This window comes from Emys orbicularis, chromosome 3 (assembly GCF_028017835.1).
Source record: "Emys orbicularis isolate rEmyOrb1 chromosome 3, rEmyOrb1.hap1, whole genome shotgun sequence".
NCBI lineage: Eukaryota > Metazoa > Chordata > Testudines > Emydidae > Emys > Emys orbicularis.
The window spans coordinates 20,555,720-20,573,486 of NC_088685.1; the positions used below are offsets into that span (position 1 = coordinate 20,555,720).

The following is a 17,767-nucleotide window of genomic DNA, read 5'->3' on the forward strand; positions in this document are numbered from 1 at the left end:
AATTAGGGCCTTAGTACCTGAACAATGAATTCTAATCAGAAGCCACTTATAATTAGTTAACTGAAAGAAAATAAATGACCGATTTATCCTCTAACAAAATGAGGGACAATAAGATTGCTTGTATCTAATCTGTTTGATTTCACTTGAGCTATGGCTTATTAATAAGAAATTCAAGATAGTTTTTAATTTAACCTGGTACTCAACTATTGTGATTATTTACACAGTTATAACTTTTTACCATTTTACTAGCCATTTTTCCAAAATGGAAAAAGTTTATTCAAAAAAGTTGTGTATGGAATTCAATATTTATGGTAATGTTCTGACTATAATCACATACTTTGACTCACATTCAAATCTTTATGGAAAAGTCCTATAGAATTTAATGGGACACCATCAGCTTAAAACCACAGTTTCATCTTAAAAAAAAAAAAAAAAAAAAAAAAAAAAAGTTTACCTACTTTTATTACTAGTAACCCTTAAAATTAATATGACTAAAAAATTAGAAAATGGGGAGAGATTCTTAGTCATCCCCCCAGTTTGTTTACTTAGTGCATCTGTCAGCACTTTGTATTGTCATGTTTATTTTTTTGTTGGTGGTGTAGGCCTTGTAAACGGGTGTTTAGCAGAGGTAGTAGTAGACCTGTAACAAAGTGAGTGGGCTGGTGTGTGCACAGTAAGAGAGGGACAAGGCAGGAAGGCAGGCATAAACAACTTCAGTGGTGAGGGTTTTCTGCCTGCCAGAAGACCCTCCTAAACATAGAGAGGAGCAGGAAAACCATGATTTGTTTTTCTAAAAAGAGGCCTAAAAAAAGTTTGATATACAATTTTAAAGGATGCTTGGCCAATTTTTTAAAAATTGTGAATAGATTCTATAAAAATCTATAAAAATGAGTAGAATTTAATAAATTATATCCCTGCTAATTGTATCATTCTGTATGCTGGGTTAAAAATGCTATAAAATTTTTTCTATAAGAGAATAATCTTGTAATTGGTTTAAAAATTGGTATTCTGTACTTCAGCAGAGGTAAAACAAAATGCACCAAAATATATACATCTGTTATTATGAAGGATAGAAGCATACCAGTATTAGAAATCCAATTGTTTTAGTCCTGAAAGCAGCAAAACTATCAATTAGTACCACAAAAGACTATTTAAAAGTTTTAGGCCTATATAATACAGTTGTATGTATGGCTTTAAATCAGGGGTAGGCAACCTTTCACAAGTGGTGTGCCGAGTCTTCATTTATTCACTTTAATTTAAGGTTTCGCGTGCCGGTAATACATGTTAACGTTTTTTAGAAGGTGTCTCTCTCTAAGTCTATATTATATAACTAAACTATTATTGTATGTAAAGTAAACAAGGTTTTCAAAATGTTTAAGAAGCTTCATTTAAAATTAAATAAAAATGCTGATCTTATGCCGCCAGCCTGCTCAGCCCGCTTCCAGCCTGGGGTTCTGTTCACCTAGGCCTGCAGCGGGCTGAGAAGGGCCTGTGGCCGGGACGCCGACTGGCAAGGGGCCGGCAGCCGGGACCCCAGACCTGGGGGTGAGGGCGTTCAGGGGTCAGGGCAGAGGGTGCAGGGCAGAAGGCTGGGTGTGTGTGTGTGGGGGGGGGGGGGTTCAGAGGTCAGGGCAGTGGGGGGTTCAGGGCAGAAGGCTGGGGGTGTGGGGGGATTCAGGGGTCAGGGCAGAGGGCTGGGGTCTGTGGGGGTGCAGGACAGAAGGCTGGGTGTTGGGGGTGACTCGAGGTCAGGGCAGAGGGCTGGGGTGTGTGTGGAGGTGCAGGGCAGAAGGCTGGGTGTTGGGGGCGACTCGAGGTCGGCAGAGGGCTAGTGGGTTTGGGGGGTGCAGGGCAGAAGGCTGGGTGTGTGTGGGGGGCTTCAGGGCAGAGGGATGGGTCTGTGGGGGTGCAGGGCAGAGGGATGGGTGTGTGTTGGGGTGGGGGGTTGGAGGGCAGAAGGCTGGGGTGCTCAGCACGTGGGGGTGCTCCCAGCCCCCTGCCCTGAGCGGCTCACGGCAGGGGGCTGGGAGGGATATGCCCTGTTCCACCCCCTTCCCCAAGGCCCGTCCCTACCTCTCTCTGTGTCCTCTACGGAGCAGCGAGCATGCTGCCGCTCAGCTCTGCTCCGCTCCCCCTCCCCCTCTCAAGGGCCATCGCCGGCAGGGAGGAGGAGGGGCCGGAATGCACCACGCTGTGGGAAGAAACGGGGGAGGGGGAAAGCTTGGCTGTCGCAGGACCAAGCTTCTGTCTCCTGCCCCCGCAGGGGAGAGCGGTGGGCGGGGGGGCTGAGTGGGGCTGGGGGCCGGGACCCCCCCCCTGCTCTCCCCTGCGGAGGCAGGAGGCAGAAGCTTGGTCCTGCGGCAGCCAAGCTTCCCTCCTCCCCCGCTTCTTCCCCCAGCGTGGCGCTTTCCGGCCCCTCCGCCCCTCCTCCTCCTCCTCTCACCGGGCAGGCAGCGTGCCACTCAAAATCGGCTCGCGTGCCGTGTTTGGCACACGTGCCGTAGGTTGCCGACCCCTGCTCTAAATAATGATGATTAAGCAGCTATAGGTGCTAAACAGAAAATAGAATGAATAAAAAACACTACGACAGCGTAGTAGATTTTCTGTTATCTTTCTCCATACAACTAGAGTTATAAAATTAAAAAGACAGAGAGAGAGAGTGTTGTGCTTGACAGTAAAACCTTAGTTTCTTCTAGCAGCTATGAAGAACGAATTAGGTGAGAGAATTTTCCTGTCTACTTATATGCTCTGATTAAGTATTTTTCCTTAATATCCTCCATTTTCTCAGATGCTTTGTAGATATATGCACTTTGTTCCTAAAATTCATTTGGACCATTTGCTGCTTTAAAAAAATAATCACAAAATAAGTTTTTCATTTTGTACATAGGCTTCCCTATAACTTTTTACAATTCTGTTTCACGCAATTACAGTTGCAACTGATGCATTCGTGTATAAAACAAAGACTATAAAAAAGAAAAGGAATAGAGATGACACAAAGCTGGGGGGAAGCTACAGTAAATTCTATAATAAAATCGTGGAAAATATTGATATTGACACGATATTAATTTCTTGCCATATCACATTGCTGTATAGGAATATCAGTGGATACTATTTTGTATTTGCATTTGCCTTTCTTCCATAGGCTATCCGCAGTTATCTTTTTTTCTGGTGGTCTTTGACAGTAGACCAGATAATGGTATCATTGGTTTTAATAAGGGTTTAACATTTGCTTCTTAAGCTGTAATCAGTCCCTGGGTTAATTTGCACTGGAACAGTACCTGTTCACTGGATGCAATGTGAAAGAGTCTGTGACAATGAAGTGCAACTGGCTGCTCTTTTAGCTTCAGGCTTGTTTGTACATATGCAAAATGTTGGTGCTTCTTTATGGAACATATGTATGTTTTTTTTTTTTTTTGTACACTAGGGTACTGTGGAGCTGACATAAAAGCACTTTGCACTGAGGCTGCCTTGATTGCCTTGCGACGGCGCTATCCTCAGATTTACGCGAGCAGTCAGAAACTGCAGCTTGATGTTTCTTCAATAGTTCTCAGCGCACAAGATTTTTACCATGCAATGCAGAATATTGTGCCTGCTTCCCAACGTGCCGTGATGTCTTCAGGACATGCACTATCCCTTGTCATAAGGCCGCTGCTGGAAAGAACCTTCAGTAACCTCCTGGTGGTTTTACACAAAGTATTTCCCCATGCTGAATTTAGTCAAGGTGACAAAAGAGAAGGTACTTAGTTTTTTTTTTATTTTTATTTTTTTGCTCTTAACTATTCTGCTCTAGGTTGGAAAAATTTCAGGTAGCTTTTCTTTTAGCATCCTTGTCCTACTCCTAGCCTGAAATGTACTGAATCAAGTTTGCACCAGCTTATGCCAGAACTGACTTTGATTTGCTTATTTTACTTAGACATATAATTAATTGTAATAATAATTGTAATTTATTAATGTATTGCTGTACTGTCTAGAAGTCCCAGTCAAGAACCAGAATCTCATTGTGCTAGGTGTTGTAAAAATGCAGAACAAAAAGATGACTCCTGCCTCAAAGACCTTACAATCGAAGTTATGACGAGACAATAGATGGAGACAGACAATGAAATGCTGTTGGTCAGCATGATGGGGAGTGGTATGGACACAGCAGTGGCTCGTTGTCCAGTTTTTTTGTGGGCATCACAGCAAAAAAGAGTTGTAAAGAGGGATTCGAAGGAGGTAGCTTAGCCGATGTTTATAAGGAGCTTCTCCCAAGCATGAGGGGCAGCCTGGGAGAAGGCATGGTAGTGCTTGTTTGAAAATTTAGCAAGTGGTTGATGGAGACTGGCATCATGGCCTGATTGGAGGTGGGAGTTGACATTTTGTTAGCAAATGGGAGATAATGGGTAGATTGGGGGATAAATCATGAAGGGCCTGGAAAGTGAAGACAAATAACTTGATTTTCTTCCAGTGCTTGCTTATGTCCATTGCAATGTAGATGTGTGCTTGCCCTATGCACCACCACTGGAAATTTTTTCCTTCAGTGGTATCCATCGGGTCGGCTCTGGTGCCCCTTGGAGTTGCACGCTCATAGTACCAGTATAAAGGCTCCTGCCGACCCACAGCCCCCTCGGTTCCTTTTTACTGCTCGTGATGGTTGCTGCAACTGCCTCGTCCTTGTGTTCACAAGTACTCCTTATGTGGACTTTCTAACCTCGTTGTATATAGTTATCTTTTATTCTTAGTAGTTAAGTTTCAGTTGTTAGATAAATAGGTTAGCGAACACCACTCAGCAGGGTTAATCCCTGCCCAGTAGAGGGGCATGCCTCGTTCTCCATGGTTTAAGCCTTGTGCTTCTTGCCACAAGCCTATGCCTGCGAGTGACCCCAATTCCAGCTAGCTTCAGTGCCTGGGGGAAGCTCACATGTAGGAGCGCTGCAAGATCGGCAAAGACTTCAGGCCCTGCAACAAAAAGGATAGAGACACTAGATTCAGATTTATCCTCATGGAGGCAGCATTTCAACCTCCCTTGGAGCCGGGTCACTCAGACTTGGCACTGAGTACTTCAGCTTCAGTAAGTTGTGCCCCAGCTCTTCGGGAAACTCAGCACCGTTCCTCTCTGGCACTGAGAAAAGATGCTCCTTCTTCTTGAGAGCCTCAGCATCCCCGGTTGGTCATCCTCAGTGCCGAAGAAAAGTGCACCAGTGAGTGACTTTGGCACTGCTCTCCATCACCGGTGCCAAGAAGGAAGCAGAAAAAGACCAATAGAGGTCGATTCCCCCAACGCTGAGCACAGAGACACTAGTAGAGTGCGAACCGCATCAGGCCACTCGGTGTCTCTAACAACTCGTGCGGCGCTATTGTCTCCGGCACCTATGGACTCTCCACCACAGGAGAGCCACCGGAGCTCCACTGCCTGGGTGGTACCGTCAATGCCAGAGGCATTTCAGGCAGCGAGAGATTTACTCTCTCTACCGGTACCACCATTCCCAGCTGTACGGGAGCTGTCAGTGGCAGCACCGGTGGGAGGAACCTCCGTGGCACCGAGGCCTCCGGTGCCTTCAAAAGGGAAACTGGCCACGATGGCCCATCCCCAATCTCCTCCCTCCTGGCACTGCTTGCTGGCACTGGTCGGCACTGCTGCACCCTGGTCTCCAGGAAAGGAATCTTCAGAGACTGATGGGGAGGCGGAGTCGTACACCTCTCTCAGGAGCCAGCACCATAACTCCAGCTGGCACTACCCGACCATAGACCCAAGCCAAGGCATCCCACCTGTGGCTTGGCCTCCAGGACAGTTGCAGATACCAGTATAGTGGCCTTTCTAGAACCCGTGGGCTTTTCCTCCGATGCAAGGGTCCCATTCCAGAAGATCATACTCTGTGGTGTAAGAGTCCAAAACACCTCCACCGCTCCTCTTGGAGTGAGATCCAGGCTCTGGTACCAAGATCTATGCCAAATATCAACACCCGACACCACGAAACCTGTCTAGTGCCAAGGGTGAAGAACAGTGTCCTCTGCCTGTACAAGTGTCGTCCTCTGCCTGTACAAGTGAGGCTGTCGCGGGAGCAGACAATTACAAGGTGCATCAAGAGCTCCTCAAGAAAGTGGCTCAAAACCTGGGTATCCAGGTAGAGGAGATCAGGGAGTCCTCCCATGCCCTGGTGGACATTCTAGCGGTAACAGGCCCTTCAAGAGTGGCATTGTCACTAAACGATGCTATTATGGACCCCATAGTGGCATTATGGCATACCCCGGTGTCCCTCCAGCCAATGGCAAAGAAAATGGAAAAGAAATAATTTGTCTCAGCTAAGGGGTGCAAATTCCTTTATACACATCTACCACAACCTTTGGTTGTGTCAGCAGCCAATGAGTGGGGAACAACAGAGTCAGCAAGTGCCAAGGCCAAGGATGCCAAAAAATTAGACGTCTTCAGCAAAAAGGTCTATTCAACAGATGGCCTTCAGCTCAGGATTGCAAATCAGCAAGTGCTCCTGAGCAGGTATAATTTTAACTCCTGGGACTCTGTGTTGAAATTTAAGGAGCTACTACCACAGGAGTCCAGGCAAGAATTTGCAGCTCTCATGGAGGAAAGCAAATCTGTGGCAAGGGTGTCCCTGCAAGCAGCCTTGGATGCTGCGGACTCTGCAGCTCGATCCATGTCCTCAGTGGTGGCAATGCGAAGCTCTGGGCTTCAGTCCTCGGACCTACAGCATGAGGTTCAACAGTCATCACAGGACCTTAATTTCGAGGGTACGTCATTCTTTTCTGAACAGACAGACTCCAAGCTGCACAGCCTAAAGGACTCAAGAGCCATCCTGAAGTCTTTAGGGCTTTATACATGGCATCCTTGAGGAAACATGATGATATGCCTCAGCTGGCTCCTCTTTTCTTCCCACCACCCACCTGGCAAGACTACAGTAGGAGCAGAGGCTTTAGGAGAAGTCTAAAGACTCCTGGTCCGCACCTGCCTTCTCCCCTTCCCCCTGACACTCTGCAGGGTCTAAGCAGGCCTTTCGATGGGACACTCAAGGACGATGTACAAGGACAGAACTGGGATCCAACTTCCCTAGTTTTTGTGGACCATTTATCCCATTTCTATCAGGCAAGGGCCCGTATTATCTCAGATTTCTGGGTGCTATGCATGATAGCACTGGGATATAACCTTCAGTTTAGTTGTCCGCATCCCCATCTCTCTTCTATTCCCGTTATTGCCTAATTTTGAAAGCCAACAGCGATTTCAGGCCGATTCCAGACCTGTGAAAGGTCAACAGATTCATGAAGAAGCTAAAGTTCCTCATGGTCTCCTTGGTTTCCGTCATCTTCTCCCTGGAACCAGGGGACTGGTACACTGCCCATGATTTGAAGGACGCTTACTTCCATATCTCAATCTTTCAGGGATACAGAAAGTTCCTCAGGTTCGCCTTCTTGAGGAGAGAGGGTTCAGGTGTACCCTTACTTCAGTGACTGGCTGGTCAAAGGTCAGACCAAGGTCCAGGTGGAGTCCAACATAAAGTTAATACAGTCAACTTTCCAGGATTTAGGTCTGCTAATAAATGTGAGAGAAGTCTACTCTCTCCTGGGTTCAAAGGCTAGAATTCATTAGGGCGATCTGTGACTCAGTTCAAGCAAGAGCCTTCATCCCAGAAGCACAGTTCCAAGCAATAGGGATGCTTATAGAGAGCCTCAGAAATCATTCCATTACCACAGCAAGAAACTGCTTGAAGCTCTTGGGCCACATGACATTATGCACCTATGTGATGCAGCATGCAAGACTTAGGTTCAGACCTCTCCAGATGTGGATGGCATCTGTATGCTAACCAAGCCGACACCACTTAGACACAGTCATCACAGTTCCCTCATCAGTGATTGCCTCCCTCCATTGGTGGCTGGATCTGCTGGCAGTGTGTGTAGGAGTTCCATTCTCAAGACCCCAACCATCAGTGTCTCCTGTCACAGTCACTTCGCCGATGGGCTGGGGGGGCTGACTTGGGGTCCCTCAGAACTCAGGGCCTCTGGTCTCTGGAAGAGCTCTTGTTACATATCAATGCCAGGGAGCTCAGGGCAATTTGCTGGGCCTGCCAGGCATTCCAACCCCATGTGGAAGGCAGGTGTGTATCAGTTCTCACAGACTACACAACAGTGATGTTTTATATCAACGGGCAGGGAGGAGTGAGGTCCTTTCACCTGTGCCAGGAAACACTTAACTTGTGGGAATTCTGCATAGCCCACTCGATCCACCTCAAGGCCTCCTATCTGCTGGAATCACCAGAACGAGCTAGCGGATCGCATCAACAGATTGTTCTCCAGCCACAAGTGGTCCACCCATCCATATGTTGTGAAAGCCATTTTCCAGAAGTGGGGTAATCACCAGATAGATCTGTTCGTGATGAAGCACAACAGGAAGTGTCTTCAGTTCTGCTCCTTCCTGGGTCAGAGCCCTGGGTCTCTCGCAGATGACTTCCTCCTTCCTTGGATGGGTCATCTCTTCTATGCCTTTCCTCTCATACACAAGGTCTTGCTGAGGACCAAGCACGAGTCATCCTGATAGCCCCGGCTTGGCCCTACCAGCACTATTTACCACATTCCTAGACCCTTGGTGTAAACACCAATCCGTCTACCTCCATTTCCAGACCTGATCTCCCAGGACCACGGCCGTCTGCGTCATCCGAACCTCGAGTCCCTCACAGCCTGGAAGCTCCATGGCTGAACCCCTCAGAGCTAACATGCTCTGCAGTTCATGAGGTGCTTTTAGGGTGCAGAAGACCTCCTCTGGAGCCACTTACCTGGCAAAGTGGAAAAGATTCTCGATCTGGTCTACACAGAGGTGTCTCACCTACACAATCAACAGCACCATTCATTCTAGACTATTTACTCCACCTGAAACAACATGGGCTAACCGTGTCATCTATTAGGGTCCATCTGGATGCAATCTCGGCTTTTCATATATGGGTGAACGGCCATTCTGTGTTCTCAAACTCCATCTGTAGTTGGTTCCTTAAGGGTATTGAGAGATTGTATCCTCTGGTATGGCAACCAATCCCTCCCTGGAATTTCAGCCTCGTATTGTCAAGACTGACCGGACCGCCATTTGAAACATTGGCAATATGCTCTCTGCTTTTCCTATCCTTCAATGTGGCCTTCCTGATGGCCATTACTTCTGCCAGAAGGGTCTCGGAGATCCTGGCTCTCTCTTTAGAACCACTTTACATGGTATTCATCAAGGAGAAGGTCCAATTGCTTCCGCATCCAGCCTTCCTTCCAAAGGTGGTTTCACAGTTCCATAGTAACCAGGATATCTTCCTACTGGTCTTCTGTCGGAAACCACATGCCAACAGAGAGAATCAGAGGTTCCACTTGCTGGTCATCAGATGTGCACTAGCTTTCTACATAGAAAGTACTAAATCATTTTGGAAATCTACCCAGCTATTTGTGGCCATTCCATACAGGGTGGTGAAAGGTCTTCCAATCTCAACCCAGAGAATTTCATCATGGATCACTTCCTGTATCTGCACATGCTATGATCTGTCAAAGGTTTGTGCCCTGACAGCACGTTCTACAAGGGCTCGAGCATCTTCAGCAGCATTCATGGCACAAGTTCCTATGCAGGACATTTGTAGAGTGGCAAAGTGGTCATCATTTCATACTTTCACATCTCACTCTGCCATCGCCCAACAGGCTAGAGACAATACTGGATTTGACCAAGGAGTATTACAATCAGCTTGCCAATAAACTCCGAACCTTCCACCTGCACAACTGCTTGGGAGTCACCTACATTGGAATAGACATGAGCAAGCACTTGAAGAAGAAAAAATGGTACTAACCTTCCGTAACTGTTGTTCTTCGAGATGTGTTGCTTATGTCCATTCCAACCCCCTCCGCCTCGCTCTGCCAGAGTTAGCTGGCAAGAAAGGGGGCTGCGGGTCGGTGGGATCCTTTATACCAGCGCTATGAGCGCGCGACCCCAGGGAGCACCAGAGCCGACCTGACAGATACCACTTGAGGAAGAGCTTTCCGGCGGTGGTGCTTGCGGCAAGAGCACACCTACATTGGAATGGACATGAGGAACACATATCGAAGAATAGTAGTTACAGAAGGTGAGTAACTGTTTTTTTGTTTTTTTGTTTTTTTTTTTAATGCGTTAGAGAAGGGGGAGCCAGTGGAAGGATTCAAAGAAAAGGGTGATATGGTCAAAATGACAGGCTAGGAAAATGATCTTTGCAGCAGGATTTTGAATGGATGTGAGTCGGGCAAACAGCATTTTGAATGGATGTGAGTGGTTGCATTTGTCAAGGCCAGAGAAAAGGATGTTTCAGTAACTGAGACACAAGATGGTGAGCACCTGCACAAGAATTTTAGCTGTGTGCATGTATAGGATAGGGCATGTCTTAGAGATGTTGTGTAGAGAGAACCTGCAAGATTTAAACAGGATATGAGGATCTAGAGAGGTCTGAGTTGAAGATGAATCCAGGTTATGGGCCTGAATGATGGAGAGTATGGTGTTGCTGTTCATAGTAATTTAGAAGGGAGGTCAGAGAGTAAGGGGGATGGCTTAGGTGGGGGAAGCTTAGGAGTTCTGTTTAAGCTATGATGAACTTGAGCTGACATGATATCCACAAGGAAATGTCAGAGAAACAGGCTGAAATTTTAGTTTGGACAGAAGGAGACATATCTGGAGTAGAGAGAGAGAGTAGATGAATTTGTGTTTGCAAATGAGATTACTGTTGAGGGGATGGGATAAGGCTATATCAAAGCAACTCTGGCAGCTCCTGGCCCTGGTGCTGAGTCTCTGCTGTCTGGGAAGGGATATACTGCTAAGAGGTAGAGCTTCCAAGTCATGCTTCCCATTGTTGGTGAAGGAGTGAGTCCAGGCTGCAAAGAAGGGTCTGTGGCAGTGCCTGGTCGGGTGCTTAGTTATGTTTAAGCAATGACCCAGGTCATTTCTTGGGAAGTTAGTTACTGGCAGGAGTAGTTGAGAATTTCAGCCCTTATTCTTTGCTTACTTTAACATATGCTTAGTACTTTTTAGTGTTAGTACAGAATCTGAAAAGGCTCATGGTAATATATTTACACTTTATGAATGGATATTGATAAACCAAGATGCAGAGAAGTAATGACTTGCACAATGTCACAAAGCAAGTCAGTGACAGAGCCATGAATCCTGGAGTTCTGACTTCTAGTTCCCTACTCTAGAGCAGTCTCTGGCTTGAATTACTTAAATTCTTCTCCAGAGCTTCCTTAACAAACCCAGTTGTTAACCTCCAGGAAATACCACCTGAGAAGCCCTTTGTTATTGACACTGTTAAGAGAAAAGAATTGCTCTTTTTGTCATGTTTTTTCAAAGTCTGTGTGCTGTTGCTTTTGCTCTAGTGCTGGTACTTTCCAAGCAGTCAATGACAAAAAGTTTGTTCTAAAGATTCTTTTATGCTTATGCTTAAATGGTCTATATATTCGTTTGTTTTCCTTCCGACTGATCTTTCCTTATTTTTACCAAAGAGAGTTTGGAAGTTTTCATTGAGTTTGAGTATTAGTCATAAACAGATAGATAGATAGATAGAATCATAGAAAAGTAGGGATGGTAGGGACCTCAAGAAGTTACCAAGTCTAGCGTCCTGCACTGAGGCAGGACTAAGTGAACCTAGACCATCCCGGACAGGTGTTTTTCGAGCATGTTCTTAAAAACATACAGTGATGGGAATTCCACAAACTCCCTCAGCAGCCTGTTTCAGAGTGTAAGTAAGAAAGTTTTTCCTAATATCTAACCTAAATCTTCCTTGTTGTAGATTAAGCCGATTACTTCTTCTCCGGGACATGGAGAACAATTAATCATTCTTTTTTATAACACCATTCTCTTTTACATATATTTGAAGATAGTTATCAGGTATCCCCTCAGTTTTCTTTTCTCAAGACTAAACCTGCCCATCTTTTAATCTTTCCTGAGAGGACAGGTTTTCTAAACCATTTTTCATTTTGTTACTCTCCTCTGGGCTGTTTCCAATTTGTCCATATCTTTCCCAAAAGTGTGGCACCCAGAATTGGACAAAACTCCAGCGGAGGTCTGTCCAGTGCTGAGTAGAACAGGACAGTTACCTTCCATGTCTTACATTTGACCCTCGTGGGGTGCCAGGTTTCAGCCTGAGCCTGAACATCTACAATGCAATTTAACAGCCCAATAGCCCGAGCCTATGAGCCTGAGTCAGCTGATGGGCCGGCCACAGGTGTTTAATTGTAGTGTAGGCATACCCTAAAATCAAGATATATCATGTCTACTGCTTTACCCCATCCACTAGGCCAGTAACCCTGTCAAAGAAGGAAATTAGGTTGCTTTGGCAAGATTTGTTCTTGACAGATCCATGCTGGCTACTCATAACTCTAATATCCTCTAGGTGCTTACAAATTGATTGTTTAATAATTTGTTGCAGTATCTCTCCAGGTATGAAAGTTAGGCTGACTGGTCTATAATTCCCTGTTTGTTCTTTGCTACCCTTTTAAAAGATGGGTACTGTGTTCCCTTCACCAGTCCGCTGGGACATCATCTGTCCTCCATTGAGTTTCTTGAAGATAATTGCCAATGGTTCTGAGATTACTTCAGCTAGTTCCTTAATTACCCTAGGATGAATTTCATCAGGCCTTGCCAACTTGAATACATTAAACATTCTTTAACCTGTTTTTCCCTATTTTGGGTTGCGTTCCTTCACCATTGAAGTTAATATTGTGTTGAGTATGTGGTCACTATTGGATGAAAACCAAGATCCACTTCAGTTTAGGCTTAAACAGTTTCTCTTAACCTTTATTTTGTATGTTTTAGGACAACGCTATTATTATCTATAAATTACATATACAGGCAGAAAAATGTAAGGCAAGAAAGTTAATTGATCAAGTTACCTCTCCTAGGAACAGGGTGACTCTCTTCAAATTTCAGGTCTTTGCTGTTTTCTTTTCCTGTGTCTTCTCTACTCTTGTTTTTAAGCACCTGTCTTTTATCCCTTGTTTTGTAGCTTTGTGCAGACTCAGTTTACCAAGTTGCCTCATCTGTGTACCTATCTAATTAAAACATTATCATGCATAAATCACAATAACTAGCCTAAACTAATAGATTTTTGTTTATCCTGCTAAAACTTGCTTTCATCTGTCCACTTCTGTCATCCATTCTCTGCTTTCAATCCAGTTGGCTCTGTCCAGTTCTTATCTTAAAATAGTTATCCTTCTTATTGGTCTGTTTTTGTTGGCTGGGATTTTTGGCTTGTCTTGTTGGTTGGGGAGGCACATCTGAAGCCGCCTTGGTGCTCTGCTTTACCCTATTTGCACAGACCAAAGATTTTACAACTAAGACATGCAAACCAGGTTTCATGGGTTACACAACCCTGAAGCTGTTTGTTAATTTCTGAAATGCTATATCAGCAGAGACACATTCAAAATGCACATTCCTTTACAGGCTTATAATAATGTGTATATATAATATTAATTTCTCTAACATAATTCATTACACAGTTTTCTAACATAGTATTAATCATTTTAGCAAAATTGGCATTAAACATTTCAGCTTCTTTGATGTCATCAGTTAGCACTCTTTGCCCACTAAATGCAGGACCTGTGCTCAGGGCCCGCTCTAACTTTTTTGCCGCCCCAGGCAAAAAAAACCCAAACAAACCGGCAGCTGCAGGGAACGCGTGGAGGGCGGTCAAGGCGGCTTGCAGGGGGTGAAGGGCGGCACCCGCCCGCTCCCTCCACCCGTGGGCAGCCAGGCGCTGCAGTCCGCTTGCAGCCGGGCGAGAGGGGCTCCCCCCTCTGGCCTTGGGGTGCCTCTCCCGGCTGGGCAGGCTCCAAGGGGGCCGACACAGGCAGCGCTGGCTGGGGTCTGCGACCTCCGCATGGGGCCGGCATTGCAGCAGGGCTCGGCACAGTGCAAACGGCACCAGGATCAATGGGGGCCCGCCCCTCCGCTGCCCGCTGGGCCGCCGCAGAATCCTCCCTCCCTCCGGTGCCTGCCGGGCCGCCACAGAGCCGTCCCTGCCACCGCTGCCCACTGGGCCGCCGCAGAACCCTCCCTCCCTGCCTCCGCTGCCCGCCGGGCCGCCGCAGAACTCTCCCTCCTTCCAGTGCCCGGGGGCTGCAGGAGGTGCTGGCTCAGCCGCTCCTTTAAAGGCTGCTCGGCCGGGCCGGGCTCAGAGCGGCGCGGGAGGCGGAGGCCGGTGCAGGCGGCGGGGAGTGGCGCGTCCCGGGGAGCCCGGCGGCACGATGAGCAGCGGGGATCACTAGTTCCTGCCCCCCCCCCCCCGGGTCGGGGTCCGTGCCCCTTCAGGGCTGGGCTGGCCGCCCCAAGATTGGCCGGAATGCCGCCCCTTACAATGTGCCGCCCCAGGCACGTGCTTTCTCGTTTGGTGCCTGGAGCCAGCCCTGCCTGTGCTCTCCTTTGTCATTCTCTTGTTTCTAATGTATTTAAAGAAGCTCCTCTTCTTGTCTTTTATGTCCCTCGCAAGTTGTAACTTATGTTGTGCCTTAGCCATTCTGATTTTGTCCCTACATTCTAATGTTAGTCTTTTGTTCTCCACCTGAGCACTTAGTCCATATTTCCACTTTTTGTAGGATTCCTTTTTGATTTACAGGTCATTTAAGAGCTCCTGATGGAGCCATATTGGCATCTTACTATTCTTCCTGTCTTTCTTTTGCATCAGGATGGTTTGCAGTTGTGCCTTTAATGTGGTCTCCTTGAGAAACTCCAGCTCGCCTGATCTCCCTTTTCCCTTAGATTTTCGTCTCATGGAACCTTACCTACTAATTCTCTGAGTTTGTTAAAATCTGCTTTTTTGAAGTCCATTGTCCTTATTCTGTTGCTCTCATTCCTTCCTTTACTTAGAATCATGAAATATGGCATTTCATGATCACTTTCATCCAAATTGCTTTCCACCTTCAGATTCGTAACCAATTCCTCCCGGAGCCACAGTTTGGCCATGCCTGGTCTAGATAATACTTAGTCCTGCCACGAGTGCAGGAGACTGGACTAGATGATCTCTCGAGGGCCCTTCCAGTCCTACAATATTATGATTCTACATGTAATAGTTTTAAATATTTGTGCTCGTATGCCACATTCCAGTTGATTGTTAGCATAAGTAAGTGATGTCTAGAATTTTTTTTCTCTGTTTCAATTTGAATGACAGCTACGTGGTATATGCTTACCAGTTTAATTCCAACCCAGCAATGTTGGTTTTTGCTTTGTCATTCCTGTTTATCTTGAATTAATTTGGAATGTAGATTTCCAGTCATGCTGAATCTTCTACCAAATGACTTTTCTGATTGGCTTCATGTGCTCAGGGTTTTTCAGTTTACTTTCTTGCATAGTCTTTCTTCTCTGTTGTATTCAGTCTTTTACTTTCATTTAAGAAGCCCTGTATAGTTAAATTCAGTAGCTGCGAATGACTTGTTATTGAAGGAATCAAAGATTAAGACCCCAAGATATGAAAACAAAGTTGACTTGAACTGACATTGACCATTTTGATATTCTTTATCAAATTTGTGTGTGGTAGAAAGCAGTTCTCCATTCCCAAACACAAGTTTGTCCACTTTATCACTAGGAAAAATATTGAAATATGAAGTATACTTCTGAAATTTTGGGGGCTTATTTATTGTGCACAATTATGCATAGTCAGTAAGTAAGTTCAAATCAATAACATAAACAATGAATGAATCTGGCAGCAAAATATATCAAGAGGAAGCATTTTGTAATGAGTTAAACCAGCAATTTTATTTATTGTAATACACAACTTATTTTTGTATCTTTATGGTTATGAAAATGGCACGTTGCTTGATGGTAAAAGCGCATTTGGATTTCTGACTAAACTCTGTATTTTAACACTTTCTGGGTAGTATTGGTTACTAAAATCACATGTAGTAATTTCTTAGACATATCTTCTGATATTTAGACATATTCTTCCCACTTCATGTAGTATGTATTAAACTTTTTTTAACCAAGAAATGTCCAATGTCTTTTTGTTGAAGTGTACCAAGAGGTGACAGAACTCTAACATTAATAAACATCTCATTTTGAACAGATGCACCAAGTCTAATATTAGACGATAGTGAAGATGAAAATGCTTCAATTTTTGAAACAGGCTGTCACTCAGGATCACCAAAGAAACAGTCGTCAGCTGCTATACATAAACCCTACCTTCATTTTACAATGTGAGTATATTCATTTAGCTGTGAAATTCATAGGAGATCTGAAATTCTAAGGTCATACGCTGATATTTTGCACTTAGAGTTCAATGAAAGGGTTTATAAAAGTGCTTCATGGCAACATCCTTATATTTATATCTAAATGTGTTTAAAATACCGGGATATGTTTATGGAGAGATTTCTGTGTTGAAGTCTTTATGAGCAATTTTCCAAGCCATTCACACTCCTGTGAAGTAGTAAGAATGGATAACTGGGAGCTGGTTCTGTCCCCATTTAAACCTGTTTTGCATGCTGAGCTCTATTTAGCTTGAGAGTTCTCCTTAGTTTAACTAAAATCTTTTAAATGTTTTATAATGACTTTGTGTTATTACAAACGGCATATGGGTATTCGAGAGTAGTGTTTGGCCTTTGGTACATAGCATTTTAAGAATGTAATTTCCATGCTTAGCCCCTGGGATATTTTTGAGACATTTGCTGTGGAGATTATAAACCTGAATTTCCAGCTGTTTTAGTAAGGAAGCAAAAATGCTGGTGTATTTTGGGAAATATTAAGTGTGCAATACATTAGCTGCTTTTTTTTACTGAGAAGTACTATTGAGCGTCAGTGGACCAATATCAGTTATTATATATGTTTATTGCATTTAAATCTGATATTACAAATTAATTTGTTTCAGGTCAAATTTCCTTGTATTCCAAAAAGCCTCCTCTTAATTTTTTCCTCACTTTGTGTGTTCTTAACTGCTTTTCTAAGGAAAGTTGCAGAGACGTTATAGGTTAGAATTTGTGTATTAAATTTGGATGAAACCCAACTGTTTATATTAAGATGGATGCAGCAACAAAAACCTAGAAATGTTAATTTTAATATGAATTGTTTAGAGTAGTATTTTGTATAGATTCTGTTGATGCCTATTTCACTAAGGAAAATGTGAGGCCAGTAAAGGACATTGTTTAGTAGAGCCATCTTGTGGAAGAAAGAAATTTTTTATTTCTGAACAGTGATGCTTAAACAGTATTTGCAGTAACATGAATTTAAAAATAACTGATTAGCTTAAAATAAAAATCTTGCTGTTTCCCTGAAGGTACATTGTCAAGCACTGCAGGCCCAAAATTCAGGTGTCAGTTGAAACAAAAGAAAAGAAAAATGTACACATATAACTAATTTTTAAATTTCATTATACATTTTTTTGGTGGATGGATTTATGACCTTCCCCATCAGATTTGTAAAGCAAAAGACAAGTTTTGTGCATAATGCATGGCAACTAGAAAGTGATTGACCCAAAACATAAAGTAAAACTGAGCAATCTAGTTTCACTCTTCAAGCTGAATGAATTTTAAAGAGTAAACCGAGTAATAAAGAGAAAATTAAATTAATTTTAAAATTTAGCTTTCAAATCAAGGTAATATTAATGGGAAGAGACACAGCTTTAAACCCCTCCCCCCTAATACCTGGCTAGAATCCTTTAAGATTTTTGCCCTTTAACAAAAATACAAAGTAATTTGGTAGACTCACATTTGCAACCTTTAAAGGAGTGAGTGTTCCCAGCTGGAAGCTTATTAGTAAGAAGTGTGCAATATAAATACTAGACTAGATACTAGACCCAAAAATAGGAAAGTGCTTCAGCAT

At 44.4% G+C, this 17,767-nt stretch overlaps 1 protein-coding gene across 1 annotated transcript in view; it reads left to right on the forward strand.

The window, feature by feature from the left end:
- The window catches only part of ATAD2B (ATPase family AAA domain containing 2B), a 182,184-nt gene that overhangs the window by 71,339 nt on the left and 93,078 nt on the right, over positions 1-17,767 (forward strand). The window contains exons 16-17 of the mRNA XM_065401026.1: positions 3,425-3,736; positions 16,020-16,149. Of these exons, the coding sequence (XP_065257098.1) occupies positions 3,425-3,736; positions 16,020-16,149 (442 nt within the window). The remainder of the gene's footprint in view (positions 1-3,424; positions 3,737-16,019; positions 16,150-17,767) is intronic.